The 26,798-nt window shown below is 36.8% G+C and overlaps 2 protein-coding genes across 3 annotated transcripts in view; one reads left to right on the top strand and one right to left on the bottom strand.

Annotated features, from left to right (window-relative positions):
- Nucleotides 1-1,971: 1,971 nt before the first annotated feature.
- Nucleotides 1,972-12,540, bottom strand: LOC110457464 (protein BANP-like). Of its 2 annotated transcripts, none has more exons than XM_021508760.1 (11): nt 12,443-12,540; nt 11,005-11,196; nt 10,047-10,183; nt 9,478-9,665; nt 8,465-8,514; nt 7,753-7,833; nt 7,191-7,266; nt 5,628-5,791; nt 4,898-5,121; nt 3,294-3,458; nt 1,972-2,477 (listed from the first exon to the last, which is right to left on the bottom strand). In XM_021508760.1, the coding sequence occupies exons 2-11, from the start codon at nt 11,177-11,179 to the stop codon at nt 2,334-2,336; spliced, it is 1,404 nt and encodes a 467-aa protein (XP_021364435.1). In that variant the 5' UTR covers nt 11,180-11,196; nt 12,443-12,540; the 3' UTR covers nt 1,972-2,333. The 2 variants fall into 2 exon arrangements, with proteins under 2 accessions (XP_021364435.1, XP_021364434.1); XM_021508759.1 differs by having other exon boundaries at nt 11,002-11,196.
- Nucleotides 12,541-12,788: 248 nt separating this feature from the next.
- LOC110457470 (KDEL motif-containing protein 1-like) overlaps nt 12,789-26,798 on the top strand; it is a 45,317-nt gene continuing 31,307 nt past the window's right edge. Inside the window, exon 1 of the mRNA XM_021508767.1 lies at nt 12,789-13,183. Coding sequence (XP_021364442.1) covers nt 12,951-13,183 — 233 coding nt within the window. The 5' untranslated portion in view covers nt 12,789-12,950. The remainder of the gene's footprint in view (nt 13,184-26,798) is intronic.

Here is a 26,798-nt window from a genome sequence, read left to right on the forward strand (position 1 = left end):
CTGTAAGTACTTCCATTTATCCTTGTACACATCATCCCAGACTATTATTTGATATAGGATTATGCAGATAACATGGAATTATGTAATCTGTCTTCCAGACTAACTAATTACATATCTCAGTGTCAAAGGTGAAGGGGATATGTTGTAAAAATCTCGACCGATAACCTGCACTAACCTGCAAGTTTTCATTGAAAGCAGTGTTTATCAAGTTCCACACTATTTTACCTAAGTAGTTATATTAAATTAAGAAGTATCACACGACTCTTAGACAAATTTGTTGATCATCTTATTCTCCCACCCTTCACGTGCCAATTAGCACATGTTCAATCGTAACGTCGCACAAACACTAGGAACATTCATGCTGTAAATTCATATACTTTTTTTTTGATGTCTTGAACTTTCATTTAAATTTGATATACTGGGCTCGGCTTAAAAATTTAAAATCATAAGGCACTAAGCCTAGTGTCAGAAAAACTCCACTCTGCATCAACGAAATTTCACTGTACATTAGATTATGAGTAAATCATATTTTAGAATATTAATCGTTTTGTTTTTCATGGTGATCATGTCATGTTTTTATGAAAATTTACGTGTTGAATTACATCATACGGGATGCTCTCTTATTTATGTGCTCAGTTGACCTGTAAAACCCCTTCCGACCGTCTTTGTTGTTTTTACTTTATCATTCAGGAACTGTTCATTGTACGGATGTCAATTCAGATGGCGTGACGAAAGTGATCCATTTAGTACTCATCTAGATATTATATTCTTCACTTGGCACGGGAACAAGTGTGGTTGTAAATTCCACTTGTCCTTTTCAATTTTCCTCTTGTCAGATGGAGTTGATGGATAGTTAGCCTGTGGCCTGTAATATTACATAATAAATTTCCTTCAATAGAGATGAACTGCGGAAGGTGATAACCTCAATGTGTCTAGAAACTTTGTACATTTCTATTGAGTCTTATACAGGCTAGCTACACATGAATTGTGACGAACCCATGAAGAGAAGTACACAAATACCTTGAAATTCACATATAAAGGAAAAAATTCTTTGTAAAGATGTGCATCTTCGATCAATCTTTATTAATCCTCTTTTTCAGAACAATTTCTGGTCACATTCAATAATATTTTTTGTGACAGTTTCATATTTTGGAAGCATTTATATTTACTGTAAAAGCATATATTTTCGTTGGAATTATATTTCGTGGAATCAATATTTTAAAACCCTGTATTTTTTCTGGTATTTAAGAAGTTTAAATCGACAGGCGTGACGACATAGTGCATGGATGAACTGGTGCGTGACAAAAAGGGCATTGTTGGCTGCTTCTGACTGATCGAGATTACCAGGGCATGTCAATATTGACATGGGCTAACATTACCGGTTTAACAATAACTGCGTTACAAATATAACGCTTGATTGACACGCTGTTGTTATATTAAAAGTGTTTACCTCTGTGCCTGTGACGATAATTAAACCGTAATACACCATGGATTTGTAATAAAATTCAGTTTATTTAAGATTTTTGTTTAGTTCATATTGTATGTTTAATATTTCATTGGGATTACATTTTCGTGGTTTTTATAAGACCACAAAAAAGAAGAAGAAACTAAACCCCAATAAAATATCATGCTCTTACAGTGGTACTTTTTAATCTTGCTAATGATGTTTGAAAACTTGTATTAAATTATCTTCCATTGTAAAAACTGGTGTTCTGTATTTTATGACTAGGCCAAAAAAAATTGATTACTTGGTTCTCAGGCCCGCCCGCATTGCCAATTTTATCGTGAAAGTAAAAAAAAAAAAACGCGAATGCACAAGCCGCGATGTAAAATGAAAAAAATAAATCCCTGCCACATCTCTTTTGAAAAAATTGGCCTGAGAACCAAGCAATTAACTTTATTTGGCCCTACATAGGATGTTTTAAAGATTATGAAAATATTACACTTAATTATGATATTTTATGCCTTCTGTCATTTTAAAATCACTTTACCGTTATACAGAACTGCTTCAATCGTTACACCTAGTACATGTACAAATTCATCATTCAAGCTATATGATTACTTTAATATATAAATATATATATATTATATACATCAACTGAAATGGTGTAAAAAAAACTGACATCACAATGAACCTGATATAAACAGCCTCCTGTTCATCAAGAATACAAGATAGTTAAATTCCAGCAATTTTCGAGTGAATAATTTAATTCCAGAGCTGTTGATAAATGATTTTTGATAAATTTCTCCAGGTTGAGTACCGAGACATATGAGAGGTAGTCACACACACAAGCAATATCACATTGTTCAGTCTATCCATGGGTGGTGGGGTCTCAGCTAGTCTGATCTGCCACTCCAGGCTCTACCTGAGCCAGTTGTACGACCTCGCCATCCTCTGTTGTCACTGTGGCCATTCGTACACTGTCTGACTGTGGTAGCGACACCGCCACCTGGAGGCCATCTTCGGTCTGGGTCATCTGTAACAGGTATTTTGTAGATTTATTCACTCATTTGCTTTTTGATATGGGCACTTGTTTTATTTAGCCAGAACTCAATGCGGATATCAATACAAAAAGAACCCCCAGTAACATATTATATGATATTCAATAAGCAATCATGGAATTACAACCTTACATTTTATCCCACATGATGATTTTTTTTAACCAAATGATTAAATGTGCAATAAATACATGTCCTATCTGTCAATCTGACATTTTCTATCTTCACAAATAAAGCTTATAGCACTGAAATTATGCTCAAGTAAGAAAATAAACTTTCAAATGACTCGAGATTAATTCTAGTGAAACTTTTATTGTTATTATACAACGTTTGACATCTATATCACCTTATCTAGCTAGAATAAGCCACTCTTATGTGCTTTAAAATACATCAATGTAGTTCATACAATAAAGACATTTTGAGATTTTTGCATACTTTGTAAGGTGCTATCCACTGGTCATAAACCACCTAGCAAATACCTCCACGTGTGTGTGCGAGGGCCTGAGTGGGTTTTAAGAGTATGTTAGGTTTTGCAGTATCTTCATGCATTCAACAGCATCTTTTTTCAAAATTGTAATCGCACTTGAATGTTTCAGCAAAGACACTGTTGCCCCGGCCCAGACCATTTAATACTCCACCTGGGTAATTGCAGTCATGTTTGCAGGGCTAAAACATTTTCTCTAAAGTTCATGCTACAACGACTTCTGGGATTCAACTCCAACTGCCTGTATGGAAGACTGAGTGTCAACCAATTAGTCAACTCCTCCCGTAATCATGGGAGGTACTACACTTACAGGCATAGGGACTTGGATGACTTGATCTCCCTGGAGTATCTGTATATGGTGAGCCTGCTGCAGTTGAGATATCTGTTCAGGTGTGGCGTGTAGTATTTGAATCTCTCCCGGTGGTAAGCCCTCAGTCTGCATTGCAGCCATTGTCTGTTTTAAATCTAACTGTCCCTGTATTTTAATAAAAAGTTATGGTACAGTAAAAAAATCTGCATTTTTTAATTTATATCAATGACTTCTGTTTCAATTGACAGGATCTGAATTTTGTGAGAGAAAAAACAAGAGGCCCATGGGTCTTAACGGTCACCTGATATATTTATATAGAGTTGATTTTGTTTTTAACACGAACAGAAATATTATTCAAAGTGACAAAAAACAATAAAACCACCTTATTCAATATCAAGCATACAGATTAAAGACTAAAAAGTATTTGAAACTAGCACCTCTGATTTTAAACAAGGAAAATGAAGAAATGTTAGCACACTGACTCCTTTGGGCCCTACCCTACAGCCCTTGGGGGTAGGGATGGCTCAAAATTTTCATAGTATCAAACTGTCAACTCAGGGTTATAATTCCAATCAAGTTATTATACATGTAATATTCAAAGTATCATTTGCCATTATAAACCATAATAATTCCCCCCCCCCCCCCTTCCCCAGGGGGAAAACGGGAGAACATAGGGGCATAAACCTTAAGACCCTTCCATCTATGAAGAGTATTTGATTCTACCATATCTTGGTCTTGACAAGAAGATTTTTGAAATTTCAGTCAATTCGACCCTTTTTGACCACACCCATCAGCCATGGGGGTTTAGTCAGGGCTCATATGTGCATACCATCAAACTGCTACCCAATACTGATAATGCTAACCTAAATTGAATTACCTTCAATGGCAATTAGACAAATGTTAGTCCAAAATGTGGTTTCCCTATATAAACTATAGTAAAGTTTACCCCCCTCCCTAGGGGGAAACATGAGACCCCAGGGTCAAGAAATTCACAATTTTGGTAAAGCACCTTAAGACCCTTCCATCTATGAAGAGTATTTGATTCTACCATATCTGGGTCTTGAAAAGGAGATTTTTGAAATTTTAGTCAATTTGACTCTTTTTGCCCCCGCCCCTCAGGCCCCTGGGGGCTTGGGACCAAACCGGCCACTATTTTTGTTGATCTTTGGCCATGGAAGGTTTTTGCAAAATTTCATTGAAATTGGTTCAGGGATTTGGAGAAGAAGTCGAAAATGTAAATTGTTTATGGACGCACGACTGACGACGGCGGACAAAAGGCGATCGCAATAGGTCACTTGAGACTTTGTCTCAGGTGACCTAAAAATCAAAAATAGGAAATTGACATCTTCCAAAAAAAAGGTTTAAGAAAAGTTTTCACCACTTTCTCCTTTGTTCTTAAATACAACTATTAAATAACAGTTATAGGACTTAATCAGTTTCTCAAACATAAATGAACAGAAAATGCATCATTTTGGATTAAACAATGCACATCAGGGAAAAAGATGAAAAGTTGTACACTCTTACATACAAGTCATTTGATACCTATGTACACATATATGACCATTGCTGTTGTAAAGACCTAAACCCCAAATCAAGCACAGTACCTGGTGTATATGTAGCTCAGCATCCTGAAGCGAATCATCATCACTACCTAGTTCGTCTTGTCCCACCTGTATATATGTCGGGGTAGACTTCCCTCTGAATGCCTTCACCGTAAGGGGCATTCCTTTCTGTTTCCTGCGAAATGCTGTTCTACATTTGGAGTCTACATTTTGTTTGATTCGATGCCAGTCTGGTTCATTGACGCCAAATCTATGTATAAGATGGCCTGTAAGAATTGATATCATTGTCATATTAATGTGAACATTAATGGGAACAAAATTATCGCTTAAGCTCACAAGTACCAGATTTTTTTATTATATAAACTGCTATTGGATTGAATTTAAAAATCTTGTCTCTTTACTACATATCATAACTGTCCCTTGCATTGAATCCTAGCGAACTTAATTTTTCAATATATGTAAAATTCTGTATTGCTTAATGATATTTGAAGCAAATACTTATACATGTAAACGTACTGTACATCTTTCTTTAATAATAAACTACATGATGACCTGGTATTATTTTGAAAGAAAAACATTGGCTATAATTCTGATCTTTGACACATCTTAAAAAAACATAATTACCATGTAATGAAATGTTTTCTTTTCATACCATACATAAAATCTTCATAAAAAATCATTTTGATTGGTGCAGCAAATAACGAAAAAGACCACTGATGATGAAAACATGTAATTTTACTTTATTTTTAAGTTTAAGTTTTGTAGTACCTACATCGGATACCATAGATCATCAGAGGATCGAGTTGTCGCTTGCCGTGTTTGCCCATGCCGGATAAGTTAGAGGAAGCTTGCGTCTCACGATCAAATAAGTAGTCGAGCATTGTTAACGCCATCTTTTCGGCCGTCCGACAGTTTGAATGTATATGAAGAAGGTCACTAAAATGAAATAAAAAATTATTTTGTCAAAACATTGCTAGTTATCGAATTGGCATTTTGTGGAACAAACGATTTTGTGAAATTTCGTGTACAATCTCTTGAAATTTGGAGAAGCAGACTTTTACAGCCAATCAGGGGCAAAAATGGGATTTAACTTAACCTGTAAGCCACGTACAGGCTAGCTTATACCCCTGCTCCAACATACAATAACAAAAAAACCACATAACCAATAGTTGAAAAGAACAAGAGGCCCATGGGCCTTAACAGTCACCTGAGTCCTACAGTATTTATTTTTGTTGTTGAAATATGTACCAATTTGAGTAAAAAATAGTGAAGTATAACGTTAACTTAAGCTTGTCAGGACCACGAGCTGATCTTTGTAGGAATGATCGACTCTGACATGGTCCTGACAAAGTGTTGTTATTTTTCGGGTCGATCAGAAATCCAATAGGGCCGACACTAGATCTAGACCGGGTTTCAGTTAAATCCGCCTATTAGAACTTGTTATTAAGTTTGAAATAGTTATTTTCAAAATAGCGGCCGTGGCAGCCATATTGGATTTCTGTTTGACCCGAAAAATAACAACACTTTGTCAGGACCATGAGTCGATCATTCCTACCAAGTTTCAGTTCAATCGGCCCAGCAGAACTTGACTTTAAGTTTGAAATAGTTTTTCGAAATGGCGGCCGGGGCGGCCATATTGGATTTCTGATCGACCCGAAAAATAACCACACTTGGTCAGGGAGATGTCAGTAACCTTCCCATGAAATATTAATGAAATCCCTTTGCCAGTATTTCAGCTTAAGTTGAAAATGTAAAATGTTAACGGACAACAGAGGAAGACGGATAGCAATAGGTGACCGAAAAATCAGTCACATCACTGTCTTTTCTAATGTATGCATGCCTACCAAGTGTCGCAAGTATTGGTCAAGGAGATAAAAATCAGTAGACAAAATTTATGAAACATAGAAAAAGAGGCATAACTCTAGTTTTAGAGTAGATGTCGCAAATATACTTAAGTACACACTATGAAAGGTACTAGAAGTATAATAATGTACTCCAACAGGCAATTTAAATGTTAAATCTGTCTTGGAAAGTGGTAACCTACATATCTTTCGGTTTTCTTTCATAAATGAATGATCAATGTAAAAGCCTTGTCAGAAAATAAAATCCTATCCATAGTTTCATTTTTTGTCAACGGTATGGGGGTCCTTACATTTGTTTGGATAAATAAAGAGTTTTTGATTTAAAGACCTTTTCTACTCACAAATTAACAGGAAATATAAAATATACCATGCTACGACCAAGAAGACATAGAAGTTTCTTTCTCAATATTAACATTACTGTAAACGGAGGAATAGCAGAATTTGTGTAACTTACAGTCTTGTACAAAACTCACCTTGGTGTAATTGGTACCCGCACTCTCATTTCGGGATTGCTTTCATCTCCTAACCAAGTGCCACTGGGATAATCCTCTACAAATAACACACCAATAATTTCCTGTTAACGAAGTTATTCTACCTCTATTATCTTTTGAAAAATACATACACGAATGTACAAGCTCAATAATGTGAAATATAAATTCATATGAAGTTGTGCGAAATTGATAGATTATGGCAATAGACGGTAAAATGTGTTGGAATTTTATACTGCCTGATTGATACACAGGTAAATAAAAGATTCTCTTTATGCGATCATTTGTGATTTCATTTTAAGCCACGAGGAACACAAAATTTCAAAATTAAAGGTTCTCTTTAGGCGATTATTTGTGACTTCGTTTTAAGCCATGAAAAGCACTTCTGGAAAAGCTGTTGCCTACACATAAGCCCATTGAGAAACACAAATTGTTAAACATCTGAAACTTTGGACGTTTGTCCAAAAATGTGCCTCCTGAATAACAAGAAATGACATTGTAATGAAAAATAATAATATGAGAAATAGAACTAATTCTACAACATTACCTTCGGAGTTGAGGGTAATGAGTGTTACATTAGGTCCGAGTCCCATATTCTGTATACCGTCACCATTGTTCACACCCTGCCCTGGAAATATACATAGGAGGAACACAAAATTTCAAACATCTTTATAATTATCATGAACATGTTCAGCACAGTTGGTAAGTAAACTGTTAAATCTATCTTGCAATGTGAAAGAGTATTCTCCCCTGTCACTCGAGGTTGATGACCATGATGTTGGTCAACATATTTACTTATTTCTTTTACACAGATTCACTATAACAAATATTGCCTGGTACACTTTGAGCCGTATTGCAGCTGATGACCTAGTCAACCACTCAATAAGCAGTACAGTGATGTTTTTGATAGGTATGCATTACTGTGTCAGAAGAATGTACAGCTCGCTGAGGTCCATTTACAATTTTTGAGTACTTGACATGTTCATGAAATGTTTCTTAAATTGTATGCATTCAATAGGCTGATTAAACATGAAGTGAGATGTCCAAATTCAACTGTTTGTTAGAAAATTCATTCAATCATTTGACAGTTTATTCTGTATAACGTTAACTGTTAAATGAAAATATTTAAACAATGTCAAAATTCAACTGTTTGTTAGAAAATTCATTCAATCATTTGACAGTTTATGCTGTATAACGTTAACTGTTAAATAAAAAGATTTACACATTATCAAAATAGTCAACCTGAAAATAATGGATACCTGTGTTGTCTACTTTACTGCCTCCCTGGGGTAATCCCACAATCACAGCACTGTAACAAATGTTTAAATAAATAGAAGTGTACATGTATATAATTGTTTGTCTGATCAANGGGGGGGGGAGGAGATACAACAGATATATAATACCGGGTAGCCATTTTGGAAATCTTGATAATCATCATACCAACTCTTAATACATGAAATTATAGTCTAACTTTCATTCAAGCCTATCTTTATGAATCCTCGATATCCAGGGGTTACGCTCACTTTTGCTCTATACACCCCTGGAATATGTCATAGCAAAATTGAAGGCACGAAGATAGCTGTTTGGTTGGTCTCCGATAAAAAAACACCTGACCAATCGCTAGGCCGATACCTGTCCTTTGAAGATTACAAAGGAGAGACACCCGACTTCAAAGCCTGTCAATGTTTATAGTAATGTGACCGCGAGATTCTTTTGATGTATATCAAAGGATCGAACTTGTCTTCTTGTCTCATCAACAAGGTGGCACATACGGAGCCTTCAATTTTGCTTGGACATATTCCAGGGGTGCAGAGAGCGAAAGTGAGCGTAACCCCTGGATATCGAGGATGATCTTTAATTCTTTATGACAACATGATCATTATGTCCTTGCTACAAATACTGCATTTTGAGAACTCAGTCAGCTGGGGGGAATTCATCTAAAAAATCTGACACTTTTTCAATTGGGAAATGAATGGGTCCTTTAATATGAACCTAAAAAGTACCCTGATAATTGCTAGTTGTAATGAAACAAAATTTTGAGGATCTTGAAAGTACGACATAAAAAAATTCATATCCTAGTTATTTTATCATGCCTAACCAACCTCTGAATTTGAAACATGTAACAAGTATTCAAGTTGTGTCAACTCATCATTTTCATGAACACATTCAGCATGACAGCTGCTTCGAGTCTAGCTGCAAGACTATCTTTTCTTATAGACCTAATTTCTTAAGAGATATATAAACACGAGAATTGGATGCTGGAGAGACTTACCCTTTTCTATTGTTGTTGGGAGATACAAGGGTACTGTTTGGCATGATGCCATTACTTTGTTTAGTTGTCTGTACCAGCTCCTCTACCTTTTCTTCAAGGTATTTCGTCCGGCCGTTCAAGATTTCTATGCTGTTTTCAATACCATCTAGTCGCATGCATATTGCCTTATTTATTGTGAAGAGTAATTGCTGGAATATAAAAATACTTTGTCAGAGCCCAGTATTTTAAAGCCTGCTTACAGGAGAGATACTCGCAATTAAGCCCCCTCCCTACTTTTGGTCAATCTTTTTCACAAGGGGTTGGGGCTTATTTGTGGACAAATATCATAGTTTAACAACTTATAAAAAGATTTCAAATGTGATTTGTAATATCTGAAAAATTAGAAGTATTTCTACATTTCTTTTCTTTTTCAAGTTATTATTTTGAACCCATACAAGTTCTGTTTTGAATTTCAATATTTAGTTACATATTCTGATAGACATTTTCTGTTGAAAGCCTTTAAAATAATATTATAAATTGGAATAAAGATTTCCCTGAACCTACAGGGATGGCCTGGCTTGGGTAGATACCTTGATGGATTGATCATGGTTGATATTGCTGTTAATGTTAACATTACTACTGGCTAGAGCGATCCCTTCTGTCTTTAGTCTTTTGGACGGAGGTTCATCATCCCTGGGGTCGTGCTCATCACTGTCTTGTATATCAACTTCAAAAATAACACAAAACAAGATGAGGCAATTGTAAATTACTTGGAAAATATTGAGCCAATCATTTCACACAGGAGAAAAAATAACATTCATATGTGTGTACCACAAACTGCATCCCTCAAATTCCTAATAAGATTTTCATTTTGTTTGATGTATTCAACCTCTTAAGAGATTTATAAAATTGAACTTTCGCTTTAATTGGCAAATATGTTCAAATGCAATCTTCAATATATATATATATTTATTACATACTTACTAATAAATACGGGTTTTTTGTATATGCGATACGACACAATTGCTCTTGCCCATATCAGCCCCCGTCGTATCACACCCCAAAACCTGTATCAGCCCGCAAAACCCGTATCACACCCCTTTTGGATTTTTTTTTCGTTTTTCAATATTTCAAAAGAAAATTTTATCATAAGATAGTAGCTTTTATTAGTAAGTATGTAATAAACAGAATAAAACTTAACTTTTTCCATATCACACCCAGTATCAACCCTCGACTAATATCAGCCCTTGGGCTGATATTGCAGTGTCGGGTTGATACTGGGTGTGATATGGAAAAAGGCATGTATTATTCTCTTTATAGTTTAGCACAATAAGGCCATTTGGTGAGAATTTATCACAATTTCACCAAAGATATTAATACAATAAAACAGTTTCACCAGTTACACATATGAATATGTTGTATAAATTTATTAAAAAATTGTTGATAACAGGTAGGAACCAGAACATCCAATAATATTCATCTGGCACCAGTAGACTGATTTGTCCAATCACGGAACTGGTGAAGAGTGAAACTACAGACACTTACTACCTGTATGTGTCGTAAGTCCCGGAATGCCATGCAGTGATGAAGCGTCCACGGTGACGCTGATGATTCCTTGGTCTCCAATGTTCTGTACAGCGTCTGATAGCGTAATAGTGTCAACAACCATCCCTGTTTGCGACGTAATTGTCAGGTCATCAGACCCAGGGTCATCCGTGGCCATTTTCTACACCTGTAAAGCTATAAGTATATTCCATATTATTGCAACACTTAAACCATATAGACAAGCAGCAGGACAAGAAAGTCCAGATAGCCTGGAGCTTATAGGTTTTTTGGGCAAGAGAAAAGTTATGCTTACTTGCCTGACAGAGCATTGTTAAATTTTCTAATGAATTGTACAAATATTTCCAGCATACTGTTTTAATTTATTCCTGATCAAATAAACTATCAACAGGCAAAAAAAAAGATTATTTCTGTTAAAATACCATACTATTATAATAATTATATTTATAATTTGAAATAAATTTTAGAGAAACAATTTCTAATACATTTGTATTTCTGTTCTCAGCAAGGAACCTTGTGAATGCAATATAGACCTATGTCAATATAACTTATTATCATAGTTTTATTGATTGGGTAAGAATCACTGTCCCACTGCACCAGGCTTTTTGTATACATACAGCAATCTCCCGTTAACTTCTGTTTTAATATTACTGAAGTGCAGCTGGACCAGAACACTTCCATTGACCTGGTAGCTCAGTTGCTCAGAGCGACAATAACAGGTCAAGGATTTGAATCCTGCTGGTCTGGCCCATCTGATTTTCTTCACTTTCAAAACAATGTTGTTGATGATTATATAATTATATTCTATCTGTTTCACCTTTTCTATTTTTTCATATAAGTCACACAAGTTATGGTTTACATTACTGTCTGTAATCAAAATAGCCATGGTATCGTTCCAGAATTTGGATGTGGTACAAGGATCTTTATTATTAGGAAATAACAATATAATTTTCCATAATCAAATGAAAGAACTTTTTATTCTCCAAGTAAGTTATAAAATCAGAAAGTCTGAACTCCCTCATCTTTACGATTGAAGTTTCTCAACTAGCAAGATAACCTTCAGTCATAAGTTCATTCGACGCCGGTAGTTGCTTCGTTTGGACTCGTGTCAGTCAATGACATCGTATCATATTCGCGGAAGGAAATGTTTCTTATACATCCCTTGACGATTTTTATTCAAAATTGACTTCAAATTGTCCTAAAAACGACATGAAAAGGTAAATGCAGTGTTGACTGCTAGCAGACGATTTTTACCTCGTAACCACGTTCAACTTGTCAAAACATTATTTGAATGACCAAATGTTTCTCGCTACGTTTGTATTATACATTTTGGAGCTATATATGATCATTAAAGTCATCCGTGTGTACTGTCATTCGCGAGAAACATATATATAAAGTGAAAGTTTCTCATCAAATCACTTACTTCCTACTTTGGCGCTTTTCTACTCGAAAATTTTCACGAAATCACGTCTGTGTCTCGGGGAACGATAATGGCGTCCAAGACGGTAAATTGCGAGAAAGAACGATACTGCGCATGATCTTCTAAAGCTATTCAATTTCGTCGGCAACCTCCCTCTTGTTCGTGTGATATATCAACAACAACACATCTTAGACGATACATATTTTTGTTATTTATACAGCATAACAATAAATTTAGATAACGTCATTTATTTACATGGTAATGTTTTGCAAATTTGTGCAGATCTTGTACTTTAAGCAATTATCTGCGAAAGAGAGTAATAGACGGAACAACCGGATGTTGACGTAAAGATCTTGGAAGCACATGGGTCACACCTCATCAAGCATGTATTGTATTCGCTGTTATAACCGGTGTACACACACATTCGTTGAGCTGACAGTTGGGATGCTAGCATACACTAAACATATTCAATGATTGTTAATGGACTTACGAGAACGTGCTAAATAGTCCAATGTTCATACGTTTTTTTGCCATAAATATGCTGTATCCCTGCACATCTCTTGGGTCGCTGACATGGATGTTGCTGACTCTGACACAAACGACAATTTTGTCGTCTGCTTTGACGAGTGGAAGTGTACCAGTCGATATTTCCAGAACGAAGATATGGGGCCCTGGGTTAAATCCCAGACTGGTTCTGCCTGTAAGATATTTCTTTATGCAGGTCGTTGATGAAAATGGCTCAAAGTAAGTTATCTAAATATTTTTCTTGCCTCATAAAAATAGTGTCTAAAGCACTTTATGATGTAAATTAAATAACGTTCCGTACGGGCGTACGGCCGATATGTATGGACCACGGACTTAGATAACAATCTAATCTAATTCCGTGGTATGGACGGATGGCCTAAAGCAGAAGTTTGAAGCAATAATTCACTGCAGGCATTATATAAATGTTTATACATAGAGTAATTCCTACATCTATGATATGCAGATTTCTCTTTATTTTTGTAGACCAGACATTGTACAATGTTACTTATGTCTTGCCTTGAAAACTGCTTAACGGAGAGAATTAAAAAAAATATGAGAAAAAAATCAGGCAATGCTCTTAGGTGATTTTTTTTTGTTCTTAGTAGCATTGCAATTGATTAAAGAAAAAATTGATAAAAAATGGAAATGCCAAAAAAATTGAGGGAGAAAATGTTTGCATGTGACCTTAAACTTGAAAAATTACAATACATTAATGTATTTCAACAATTAAAGAAACAAGAATTATAATAATCGATGGAAGAAAAGCAGTTTAATAAGTTCTGTAGAAAACATTTCACAGCTAAAATCTTGGTCTATACATTAGTAAATGCTTCCCAAAGACTTGCAACATGTTGTTATATATAATAATTGTATAATAGCGAAGTTATATTAGCTTTAGTTTTCTTTTCAAAAGACCAGTTTTATATTGCACCAATCAGAGCAATGTGGGAAACTGTTTTTGATATGAACATAACAGGAGGAAGATTGCATATATAGTAGTTAAAATGAATTATGGTAAGAAAGTATGTCTGTATAGCCGCAAATTAAGTGGCCAACATGTGCACTGTCACATTGATTATGGATGTAGTTATGTAAATGAAGACAACTTCAATAGTTTTATGTTACTTAGCTAAGCTAATCTCAACCTTAAACAAATGTAGATGGGGTAGAGATAGATTTTGAGAGGAGATAGTTATTCAAGATTAAACACTTATGCATCAATACATGTTTCACACCATACAAGTATATTGTCCCCATATTTGCTCTAGATCTGCCACACACATGCTGTCTTGTACTTTTACCCTAACTTACCAATAAATTATTCATATGCATGTCTAGACATGAGTGAAGTACCAGTGTATCAAAACCCAACTGCAATTGAACTGTGTTATATACTGGTAGATGTTAATTATTTAAATGCAAATTAATATGCAACAGCAGGTACTTAACAAAACTGCACTGTTTGTGCAGTGCTGTTGTATATACTGTTTAGGATATATATTACCTATAGCCTATACAAATATATTTATAGTCAATTATTCAACGCTGGTGTCCTGCAGATTTTAATTTGACCTTCCAATACTTATAGGCAATCATGTAACATCTAAATGCCAAAATTGAGGTGGAAGGACTAGTATTCAAAGGTACAAATATAGATCATAACACTAACAGGCGAAGGTACAGAGTGAAAAAAGGTCGTTGGACCATCTCGGGGGTTGGAGTAAATACTAAATAGGTGTGATATCAGCTAGGTCAGTACAAATATTGTGTACCCTGGTAGGTGAAGTATATTGCTTTTCTTGCATATTGGTTCATTGGTTTTGGGCTGTAACGGTGTTTGTGTATAATTTTAGGATTAATTTGCCGACTCATGCTTAAATAATCTTGACACACCCATTTACAAGCAAGATTTCCCATACATTTTTAAGGACCATAGGAATGTTTTTTATCTTACCATATCCACTGGAGCTGCAATGATTGGTCTCTACAGAAATACAATTGAGTTAAAATACAGAATTTTACAAAGAATTTGTCACTAATTATCCACAGGATTTTATTGAACCTCCATCCCAATTAATGTTTCCCTTACAATAAGGCCATCACACACAGAGCCAGTGTAAATGCAGTGATTATTTTGCCTAATTTTACAGCCAACTACACTGTAGCTGCTTTCTCTTGCAAAAAAGTGGTATTTTTTCCCAAAATAAAGGAAAAATTGGGAATATCTTCCCAATTTTGATAAATGATATTTCTTCATTTTCCCAATTCATGTATGAATAGGCTGGTGTAAAATTAACGAAGAAAAAACACTGTAAATGTATGATCAGGCCATCACATGACTAGTATAAAGATACACACATGTAGTAAGAAACAGCAAGTAGTCCTAATCAGTAGGCCTCACAGGACTTGTTGAAGGACTGAAACTTATCAATTACATTGCCCTGTTAATTTATCTATTGGTCTCAGGCGGTGATTTAAACTGGAAATTATCAAGGACACTATCAATGGCCTAGATGTATGTGGTTATAAGGTCTAATAAAGAACTCGATAAGATTATTTTGCCTGACTGCATATTATATAATTAGACACACCTGTCCAAATAACAAACAAGAATCCACAATTTTTGGTTTATTTGTGTTTTTACGTCCTGTTAACAGCTATTGTCACTTAAGGACGTGCCAGGTTTTGGTGGTGGAGGGAAGCCGGAGTTCCTGGAGAAAAACCACAGACCTGCAACTAGTATCTGGCAACTGCCCCACATAGGTCTCATTAGGTCACCTGAGACAAAGTCTCAAGTGACCTATTGCGATCGCCTTTTGTCTGGCGGCGTCCGTCGTGCGTCCGTAAACAATTTACATTTTCGACTTCTTCTCCAAAACTCCTGAACCAATTTCAATGAAATTTTGCAGAAACTTTCCATGGCCAAAGGTCAACACAAATGGTGGCCGATTTGGTCCCCAGCCCCTTGGGGCCTGAGGGGCAGGGCCAAAAAGGGTCAAATTGACTAAAATTTCAAAAATCTTCTTCTCAAGACCCAGATATGGTAGAATCAAATACTCTTCATAGATCATTAGATAGAAGGGTCTTAAGGTGCTTTACCAAAATTGTGAATTTCTTGACCTGGGGTTTTACGTTTCCCCCTGGGGAGGGGGTAAACTTTACTATAGTTTATATAGGGAAATCACATTTTGGACCAACATTTGTTTAATTTCCATTGGAAGTAATTTAATTTAGGTTAGCATTATCAGTATTAGGTAGCAGTTTGATGGTATGCACATAAAAATTATGAGCCCTGACTGACCCCCTGGGGCTGATGGGTGGGGCCAAAAAGGGTTGAATTGACTGAAATTTCAAAAATCTTCTTCTCAAGACCAAGATATAGTAGAATCAAATACTCTTCATAGATGGAAGGGTCTTAAGGTTTATGACCCTAGGGTCTCACGTTTACCCCCTGGGGAAGGAGGGAGGGGGGGGAGGCAAAATTTATGGCTTATAATGGCAAACGATATTTTGAATATTACATGTTAATAACTTGATTGGAATTATAACCCTGAGTTGACAGTTTGATACTTTGAAAATTTTGAGCCATCCCCACCCCCAAGGGCTGTAGGGTAGGGCCCAAAGGAGTCAGTGTGCTAACATTTCTTCATTTTCCTTGTTTAGAATCTGGAGTGCTAGTTTGAAATATTTTTTAGTCTTAAATCTGTATGCTAGATATTGAATAAGGTGGTTTTATTGGTTTTTTGTCACTTTGAATAATATTTCTGTTCATGTTAAAAACAAAATCAACTCTCTGTATAAATATATCAGGTGACCGTTAAGGCCCATGGGCCTCTTGTTTAAGATTTTGAAGCTTTCATTAATGTTCTTTTACAGATATATATAATGACATTGTAATAAAATACAACATTTAATGATAACAACTTTTTCTTCTAATCATGTTTTTAAACCCAGTGAGTGATCCTGAATATACTAAAACTTTGATTTTTCTTCTCTTTACTCTGCTTTCTTCTTGACCGTGCCTATAATACTTGACCACAGTAAACAAATGTCTCAGCAAAGTTGTACAGCATTAAAACAAATTGAATCAAAAAGTCAAAAAACAAGAACAAATAATCAATGGAGTGGAGGCACGGTAGTCTAGTGGTAGGACGCCAGGCTCGTAACCGAAGGTTGCGAGTTTGAGTCACGGCATGGTATTGTGTTGTATCTTGTTCTAGTCTACTCAGCTGTAAATGAGTACGTTGTTGGGCAGTGCTAGAATTGTTGAATGATAGCTGTGAGCGCCTAAATGGCAGTACCGGCTGTATGCTCCCCAGGGAGTTGAGAAAGACGTTGGCTGGTTGCAAACGCCCTATAACCATGGATAATAATTTGTGAACCGCTTAGAGACGACCTACGATTCAGGTTGTGATAAAGCGGTATATAAGCTATTAATTATAAGTAGGCAAATTAAGACAGCTGGTCGAGAGCCCTGATAAACTTATCTAAAGGCCAAACAACAATTAGAGAAATGATAGTTTGGACTCATTAAAAATACCTTGGACTGAAATGTATTCACCTAGCTACAAATCTGCCAACTGGAGTGGTTTCAATTTTTTTTTAAATTATATTGTTACTTCATATGATATGGCCATAGAGGCAAGTGTAATTGTCTGCATCCATCATGTTTGCTATTAAATCCTATTCAATTTTGTTTTTCAATTACATGTACTAGCACTTCAGTCTGCAAATTCTACCACTTCACTAGCCCTAGTTATATTTTCATAGGAAATATTTAAAATGTACGCAAGACCAGACATAAAATCAACTAGCATTAGGCTTCAGGCTAGTGAAATTCATTCATTGACACATAATTACAAGATGTACCAGTTTACCAGGGGAAAACGTGAGACCCCAGGATCATGAAATTCACAATTTTGGTAAAGCACTATATAGACCCTTCCATCAATGAAGAGTATTTGATTCTACCATATCTGTGTCTTGAGAGGAAGGTTTTGATATTCCAGTCGATTCAACCTTTTTTGTTTTACATACATAGCATACTCCATAAAAGTTCCCAAGGTATGGTAATTAAGTATAGCATCAATTGATCATGAAAGTACATGAATTTACTTAAATTATGGAGTATACATGTATGTATATTTACATTTATTAAAATTATTGTAAGTCTTCTACACCAGACTCATTCACGTTCGAATACATTTAAAAGGAATACAAATGTTTTTACTGGCTAGATACATAAAGATAGCACTTTGTGTACACGTTCATACATATATAAATTTCTGTATTGAAATCATCTTAACAAAAAGATCTCGCTCAGATCTCGAGCTTTGATGGACTGGTCGGACTCTGGATTTTAATTATTTATTCGCCTCAATGCATTTAGAGTTCGACACACCCCATCATGAAAAAAACTACACAAGAATGACGTAAAGGCGATTTATTTAGCTGATCAATTTATTTTCCCACCATGGACCTGCCATAACAGGATGTTTTTAACTCAACTGGCTCGAACTCCATGTGTGAGCTTTTAATCCTGGTTTGGTGCAGCGTCCCTAGATAGAATGACTTAAATATGTCTTTAGCTGATCAGTTTTATTTTTGCACCATTAATTGAAGCCACCATGATATTAATTAGAGATTTGTTCATGTATAACCAATTTTCATGGTGTAACACTAACAATTACCATTACTTTGCAAATATATAGATCTACAACAATCACCCATCATTTGTTGCTTAAATTTAACAGGATTGAAATCTCCTTAGGAAGTGTCTATGTCCTAGGTATACCTACATACAGGTATATATGCAGTATTTGCACAGCATGTCAGTCACGTCTTCAAAATGAAAACTAATGTCTGCAATGACAACCTGGTATTAAGTTCATATGATGAAGAGGATAGGGATAGTGGGTTTGACTACATAAAGTTATGTATTACGGCACATCATGAAAATTGGTTTCAAAAGAAAATCCTCACTTTCGTTTAATTATAATTACCATAACCTTTATAACTTGTTGATTACAAAGTGAACAGATACGTTCGTCCCTTAGAGGAGCTTTGCCCCCATCTATCAACCCTAGGAACATTTCCCCACCTATCATGATCAACTTCAACAGGAAGTCGGAGGTTACATGAACTGACAGAGGAAAACGTTCAAATTTTCCATTTAACTTGTATAAAGGTAACATAACTTTTAGTGTGCAAACTTTCGTCTTACCATAATGGAGATTTGGACATTCCATTGGAATTATCTACAGAAAGGCAGTAAATTGGACTATTCCAACCTTTGAATTGGAAGAGCCCAAATGTGTCTTCAGGGGTGAATGAGTTAAGAGCCAAATCCTCCATAAAAGAACAAATATAAAAAGCAGCTAAGATATGGAAACCCATTTAAATACTAAAAAATGCTTACAGATCAGAGCAAAAGAGTTGCAGGATCAACAAAGATTACTGATTAACCTAGATGAGGCCTTACTAGGCCCTCCACGGATCACAAAAAGTGTGAGAAAAACGTATTTGACATTAGAAATGTCTGCAAAGTTTACACCATATTAACACAACTTCAAGATTACACCAGAAGACACCAGATATCTTTAAGTATCACTTCCTAAAAAGAAGAGCAAATCAGAAAGGCCCCTATAACCTCATGAGATCTGAGTCTTATATATAAACAATATGAACCCAACCCTTATTTGGTTAATTCTTAAAGGCAAGACAGATAACCTCACAAATCTATCTTTAGACTGCAAGGAAGTGATTCTTGTCCCTGCTTAATGAGTAAAACAACCAGACAAGATTGAGAACCTTGCATTTTGCCACCAAAAGCAGTAACCTTGACCTCTGCAATCATCTCTATCTTAGTATAAACCAAATTTTATTTCGTAAATTTGCAATTACAATATACAGGACATTTAAGTATTACATACATGAAATAGGATCCAGAAACGAGTTATTAAACTTATATCAATCTGTCTATCTTGAGACGGGAGGTGTTCGTTTTCATATTTAGAGTACTATGCCAGATGCAGATATTTTGATAAATAATACTATCCCAAGCGATATTTTCAAAGTAAATAATGAAAAGTTTTGTTAGCCCTTTTATAAAATCTACTGAAGTCCCTGGATCAGGCTAGCTGAATTGTTACACCCCTGTTTAGAGTGACATACAGTTTCACCTCATTATATCGCCACTTTTAGTCTGCAGATTTGTTAGCATTATAAAGGGGTTTTGCAAAAAAAATAGGGTATATATCTTAAAAAGGAATTTTTAAAAAGAGAAAAAAGGGACCTTGGAATATGTTGGCGGTAAATAGTGAGGTGACAAATGGAACTTTTCAGAGTGACATACAGTTAAACCTCATTATACCGCTACCATAAGTCTGCAGATTTGTTGGCATTATAAAGGGGTTTTGCAAAACAAATTAGGGTATCTTGTGTTCTTAAATTAAGAGAGAGAAAAAAGTACCTAGAAATATGTTGGTGGTAAATATTGAGGTGGCAAATGGAATGAAGGGCCTTATATATATGTTGAGGTTTTGCTGTACTTGTAAGATGTAGCCTGGGTCACATTCAAGTTTGTATGGCCCCTGGGTCTATTGTTGTAATATGACTACATAGCAAAGTGGAATAATTTTGTAGTTTATACTGTTTTTCTGGATATACATTTAATACAGGTAAAAACGTAATTTGGACTGGGATATTGAAGGTGATTTATTAAGCTTGAAAAAAAAAATTGCATTTTATTAGGTCAGCTGAGACAAAATAACAGGGTAACAATATACATGGTTTTACTTTATGATTTCTCCCGCGAGTGAAGTAAATATATATATATCATTATAAAGCTACCTTAGGTTTGTGGACTAAATTTAAAGCAGAGTTAATGATATTTGAAGATTGTTAGATATTCTATCTATGCAAAAATATGCCTTAAAATGTCCATCATAAATTGCCTATTGGGAATGTACATGTAATAAAATAATTAAGATAAATATCAACAGTTATGGTTGAGTGACTGTTGATACATTATGCTAAAGAATGAAAAGTTCTAGTCTGTAAGAGTTAAGTTTTTCACAATTCGCTATAGTTTAAAAATGGTCACTTTTGCGAGATCAATGAATCGTTGGCAGATTTCAGTTCTATGGATCTATGCTAAAGCAGGGATGGATTAATTTGCTATTTATTTCCTGGGATTTATTTCTGTGAAAGTTTGCTTGAACTTATGAGAAACCCACGAAAGTAAATGTAAACTTTTACAGTACCTAAAAAAAATGCATTAGTTTTTGAGAGTCAATTTTTTGGTTGGGGACAGAATTAAAGGCTTAATATTAAATTTACAAACTTGGTATGATGTTTATGAATTCTTACTACAATTTTATGAATCAGAACAACAAATTGTGGTCTGTTTGATTTAAAGGCAGCACTTAGTTTCCTTTTGCCTCTAACACTAAATCCATCTTCATTATCCTTATATTTTTTGTTGACATGACCTTGAAGTAGACTTGGGGTCAGTGAGTTAACATACCTGGAATCACAGAAGTCTGTCATTGTTGAGATGATGGCGGGGCCAGGCCCTGAGGCCAAGAGGGTGTGGACAGATTAGACCTGTGTACATTTATTCTTATTTTTGTGTTTTGTACTTTGACCTTCAACTAGACCTGAGGTACCGGAGGTCAGCTGGTAACATATGGCTGAGAAGGCAGACATGATGTTGTCATTTTAATACTTAGCCTGCACGGTCAGTCCCTCAGGACAGTGTGTGTGTGTGGCTGAAAAATGTTTATGTATACCTAATGTATATCAGATATATGTCAACTAAAAGTCTAGTCATCACCTCTCCTATGTTATCCAATATAAAGCACAAACACTGATATCTGTATATAATATTTCCCAAGTGATGTAGCTAGGCACTGTCTGATGTTCATTCACATTTCAGTTAAGTTACTACAGTATACACAATAGTGATCATCCTGTACACAGAATTATTAATCTTTCACAAATTTACTGTTTAAAAACAAATTCCCTGCTTTCTGAGTTTCCTGTGTGGCCTAGTAGGTAATTCGCACATGCAAATCCCACCAGTAGCGCCACTTATTGGCGTAATCATACCAAAGAGAAAATAATTACACCCTAATTACTTCTGTCAAAAGGTTGTAATTATACATTGTATATGTACCAAATACATGTATAGGAAAAACCTTTTTAGGTCACCTGAGACAAAGTCTCAAGTGACCTATTGCGATCGCCTTTTGTCCGGCGGCATCCGGCCTCCATCGTCCGTCGTGTGTCCGTAAACAATTTACATTTTCGACTTCTTCTCCAAAACCCCTGAACCAATTTCAATTAAATTTTGTAGAAACCTTCCATACCCCAGGGGCCTGAGGGGCGGGGCAAAAAAGGGTCAAATTGACTAAAATTTCAAAAATCTTCTCAAGACCAAGATATGGTAGAATCAAATACTCTTCATAGATGGAAGGGTCTTAAGGTGCTTTACCAAAATTGTGAATTTCATGACCCTGGGGTCTTGCGTTTACCCCTGGGGAGGGGGTAAACTTTACTATAGTTTATTTAGGGAAATCACATTTTGGACCAACATTTGTTTGATTTCCATTGGAAGTAATTCAATTTGGGTTAGCATTATCAGTATTGGATAGCAGTTTGATGGTATGCAGATATCAGCCCTGACTGACCCCCCAGGGCTGATGGGTGGGGCCAAAGGTTTGAATTGACTGAAATTTCAAAAATCTTCTTCTCAAAGACCCAGATATGGTAGATTCAAACACTCTTAATAGATGAAGGGTCTTAAGGTTAATGGCCCTAGGGTCTCACGTTTACACCCTGGGGAAGGAGGGAGGGGTGGGGCAAAATATATTATGGTTTATAATGGCAAATGATACTTTGAATATTACATGTTAATAATTTGATTGGAATTATAACCCTGAGTTGACAGTTTGATACTTTGAAAATTTTGAGCCATCCCTACCCACAAGGGCTGTAGGGTGGGGCCCAAAGGAGTCAGTGTGCTAAACTTTCTTCATTTTCCTTGTTTAGAATCAGAGGTGCTAGTTTCAAATACTTTTTAGTCTTAAATCTGTATGCTAGATATTGAATAAGGTAGTTTTATTGGTTTTTGTCACTTTGAATAATATTTCTGTTCGTGTTAAAAACAAAATCAACTCTCTGTGTAAATATATCAGGTGACCGTTAAGGCCTATGGGCTTCTTGTTTAATTTAACTGCCGTAATTTAGTATACAGCAGCTTAATTTTTGGCATTGTTTAGGTCGTTTGACAATATATTGAAGGTGATTTAAAAAAAAAAAAAAATGTTGTATATATATATTTATAAGAGAAAATGAGAAAGGGAACTTCAAATACATCATTGGTAAATCGGATAGCTTAAAGCTTGTAATTTTATAACTGAGTGAAGAATTTCAATACTATAAAGTATGAAGTTGATGAGACCATTATATAAGTGTAATCAGGCCAAAATTGCAATTACACACTGGGTAAGTTTAGTGAGTCATAGGCTAAAATTTTCAGTAGCAAAATTCATAATGTCATACTGAAATAATTATGTTATATTTTTCTGATCCCTCTGTAACAGCTAGAGGTCATTACTTTTTCAATGCCTCCTTAAGGAGTCTGACTGGGGAATCTGGTTTACTAGTCCCATGCTCTACTGATAACCTAAAGAGAAATTCTAACTCACCAAGGGGGTAGAAAACAGCTAGTTTTTCACCAGGGTGACACTTCTGTATAGAAGATATCACAAAAATGTTTTCCTATCCTGTACATATATGATGCAATTCATTTATTTCAATATAAAACATTTTTTTTATATTCATGTTGGTGACAAATCCTAATTGACTAAGCCAATCCCTGCTTTTCAGTTTGAAAGTGTAAGAAGGGCGTAGTTCCGGATTTAACTTCTATGTAAAAGTAATTACATGTATAGGCTTTTTAAATACTGTGTGCATGGTTGGCTTAACTGTGATGTATGACGTTACTATCAACAGATCAACAAGAAATTGTTTTTTTTACACTTCAGGTAGCGAGTCCGACCCTATTTTTAAATACTGTGTGCTTGGTTGGCTTAACTGTGATGTATGACGTAACTATCAGCAGATCAACAAGAAATTGTTTTTTTTACACTTCAGGTAGCGAGTCCAACACTATTTTTCTACTTTATACAAACTTTCAAAAGTTAGTGTCCTCCTAAATTTAAGTAGTTTGCTCTGTATGCATACAAGCACAATTGTAGGTTATGGTTTTTTAAGGAGTTTGATAATTTTGAGTTTACTCCCAGTAATGTTGTAAAAATAAAATGAATTTAAAAGTGGCACAGGAAGTATCCAGGGATCAAGGTTAATGTGGACCTCGGTGGCCAAGTGGTTATAGTGTGTGACATTTTGCTACCATGACCAGCCTTCCACCACTGGGCCGTAGGTTCGTTATGGTGTGTGACATTTTGCTGGGCCGTGGGTTCGTTATGGTGTCTGACATTTTGCTACCACTAGCCCTCCACCACTGGGTCGTGTTATGGTGTCTGACATTTTGCTACCATGACCAGCCTTCCACCACTGGGCCGCAGGTTTGTTATGGTGTCTGACATTTTTATGGTGTCTGACATTTTGCTGGTGTCTGACATTTTGCTACCACCAGCCCTCCACCACTGGGCCACAGGTTTTTTTATGGTGTCTGACATTTTGCTGGTGTCTGACATTTTGCTACCAGGACCAGCCTTCCACCACTGGGCCGAAGGTTTGTTATGGTGTCTGACAGTTTGCTACCCCTAGCCCTCCTCCACTGGGCCACAGGTTCGTTATGGTGTCTGACATTTTGCTACCATGGCCACTAGCCCTCCACCACTGGGCCACCGGTTTTTTATGGTGTCTGACATTTTGCTATCACTAGTCCTCCACCACTGGGCCGCGGGTTTGTTATGGTGTCTGACATTTTGCTACCACTAGCCTTCCACCACTGGGTCACGTTATGGTGTCTGACATTTTGCTACCACTAGCCCTCCACCACTGGGCCGTGGGTTCGTTATGGTGTCTGACATTTTGCTACCATGGCCACTAGCCCTCCACCACTGGGCCGCAGATTTTTTATGGTGTCTGACATTTTGCTACCACTAGCCCTCCACCACTGGGCCGTGGGTTCGTTATGGTGGCTGACATTTTGCTACCATGGCCACTAGCCCTCCACCACTGGGCCCCAGATTTTTTATGGTGTCTGACATTTTGCTCCCACTAACCTTCCACCGCTGGGCCAGAAGTTGTTTATGGTGTCTCACATTTTGCTACCACTAGCCCTCCACCGCTGGGCCACAGGTTTTTTATGGTGTCTGACATTTTGCTACCACTAACCTTCCACCGCTGGGCCAGAAGTTGTTTATGGTGTCTGACATTTTGCTACCACTAGCCCTCCACTGCTGGGCCACAGGTTCGTTATGGTGTCTGACATTTGCTACCACTAGCCCTCCACTGCTGGGCCACAGTTTTTTTTTGTGTCTGACATTTTGCTCACTAGCCCTCCACCACTGGGCCACAGATTTTTTATGGTGTCTGACATTTTGCTACCACTAGCCCTCACCCGCTGGGCCACAGTTTGTTTATGGTGTCTGACATTTTTCTACCACTAGCCCTCCACCGCTGGGCCACAGGTTTGTTATGGTGTCTGACATTTTGCTCACTAGCCCTCTACCACTGGGACGCGGGTTTGTTATGGTGTCTGATATTTTGCTACCACTAGCCCTCCACCACTGGGCCACAGATTTTTTTATGGTGTCTGACATTTTACTACCACTAGCCCTCCACCGCTGGGCCACAGGTTTTTTATGGTGTGTGACATTTTGGTACCACTAGCCCTCCACCACTGGGCCACAGATTTTTTATGGTGTCTGACATTTTGCTACCCCTAGCCCTCCACCACTGGGCCACAGGTTCATTATGGTGTGTAACATTTTTACCACTAGCCCTCCACCACAGGGCCACAGGTTCATTATGGTGTGTGACATTTTGCTACCACTAGCCCTCCACCGCTGGGCCACAGTTTGTTTATGGTGTCTGACATTTTGCTACCACTAGCCCTCCCCCGCTGGGCCACAGGTTTTTTATGGTGTGTGACATTTTGCTACCACTAGCCCTCCACCGCTGGGCCACAGGTTTTTTATGGTGTGGGACATTTTGGTACCACTAGCCCTCCACCACTGGGCCACGAGTTTTTTATGGTGTCTGACATTCTACTACCACTAGTAACATTTTTACCACTAGCCCTCCACCACTGGGCCACAGGTTCTTTATGGTGTGTAACATTTTTACCACTAGCCCTCCACCACTGGGCCACAGGTTCATTATGGTGTGTGACATTTTTCTACCACTAGCCCTCCACCGCTGGGCCACAGGTTCGTTATGGTGTCTGACATTTTGCTACCACTAGCCCTCCACCACTGGGCCACAGGTTTTTTATGGTGTCTGACATTTTGCTACCACTAGCCCTCCACCACTGGGCCACAGGTTTTTTATGGTGTCTGACATTTTGCTACCACTAGCCCTCCACCACTGGGCCACAGGTTTGTTATGGTGTCTGACATTTTGCTACCACTAGCCCTCCACCACTGGGCCACAGGTTTGTTATGGTGTCTGACATTTTGCTACCACTAGCCCTCCACCACTGGGCCACAGGTTTGTTATGGTGTCTGACATTTTGCTACCACTAGCCCTCCACCACTGGGCCACAGGTTTGTTATGGTGTCTGACATTTTGCTACCACTAGCCCTCCACCACTGGGCCACAGGTTTGTTATGGTGTCTGACATTTTGCTACCACT

Source organism: Mizuhopecten yessoensis, unplaced genomic scaffold (genome assembly GCF_002113885.1).
Source record: "Mizuhopecten yessoensis strain PY_sf001 unplaced genomic scaffold, ASM211388v2 scaffold9157, whole genome shotgun sequence".
Taxonomy (NCBI): Eukaryota; Metazoa; Mollusca; class Bivalvia; order Pectinida; family Pectinidae; genus Mizuhopecten; species Mizuhopecten yessoensis.

Coding starts and splice junctions, on each gene's coding strand:
- LOC110457464 (XM_021508759.1), bottom strand. CDS start 11,179: ATGGCCACGGATGACCCTGGGTCTGATGACCTGACAATTACGTCGCAA. Junction 9,666..10,046: donor ACCATGATCAATCCATCAAG/GTATCTACCCAA, acceptor TTTATATTCCAG/CAATTACTCTTCACAATAAA. Junction 5,792..7,190: donor CGGGTACCAATTACACCAAG/GTGAGTTTTGTA, acceptor ATTTCATTTTAG/TGACCTTCTTCATATACATT.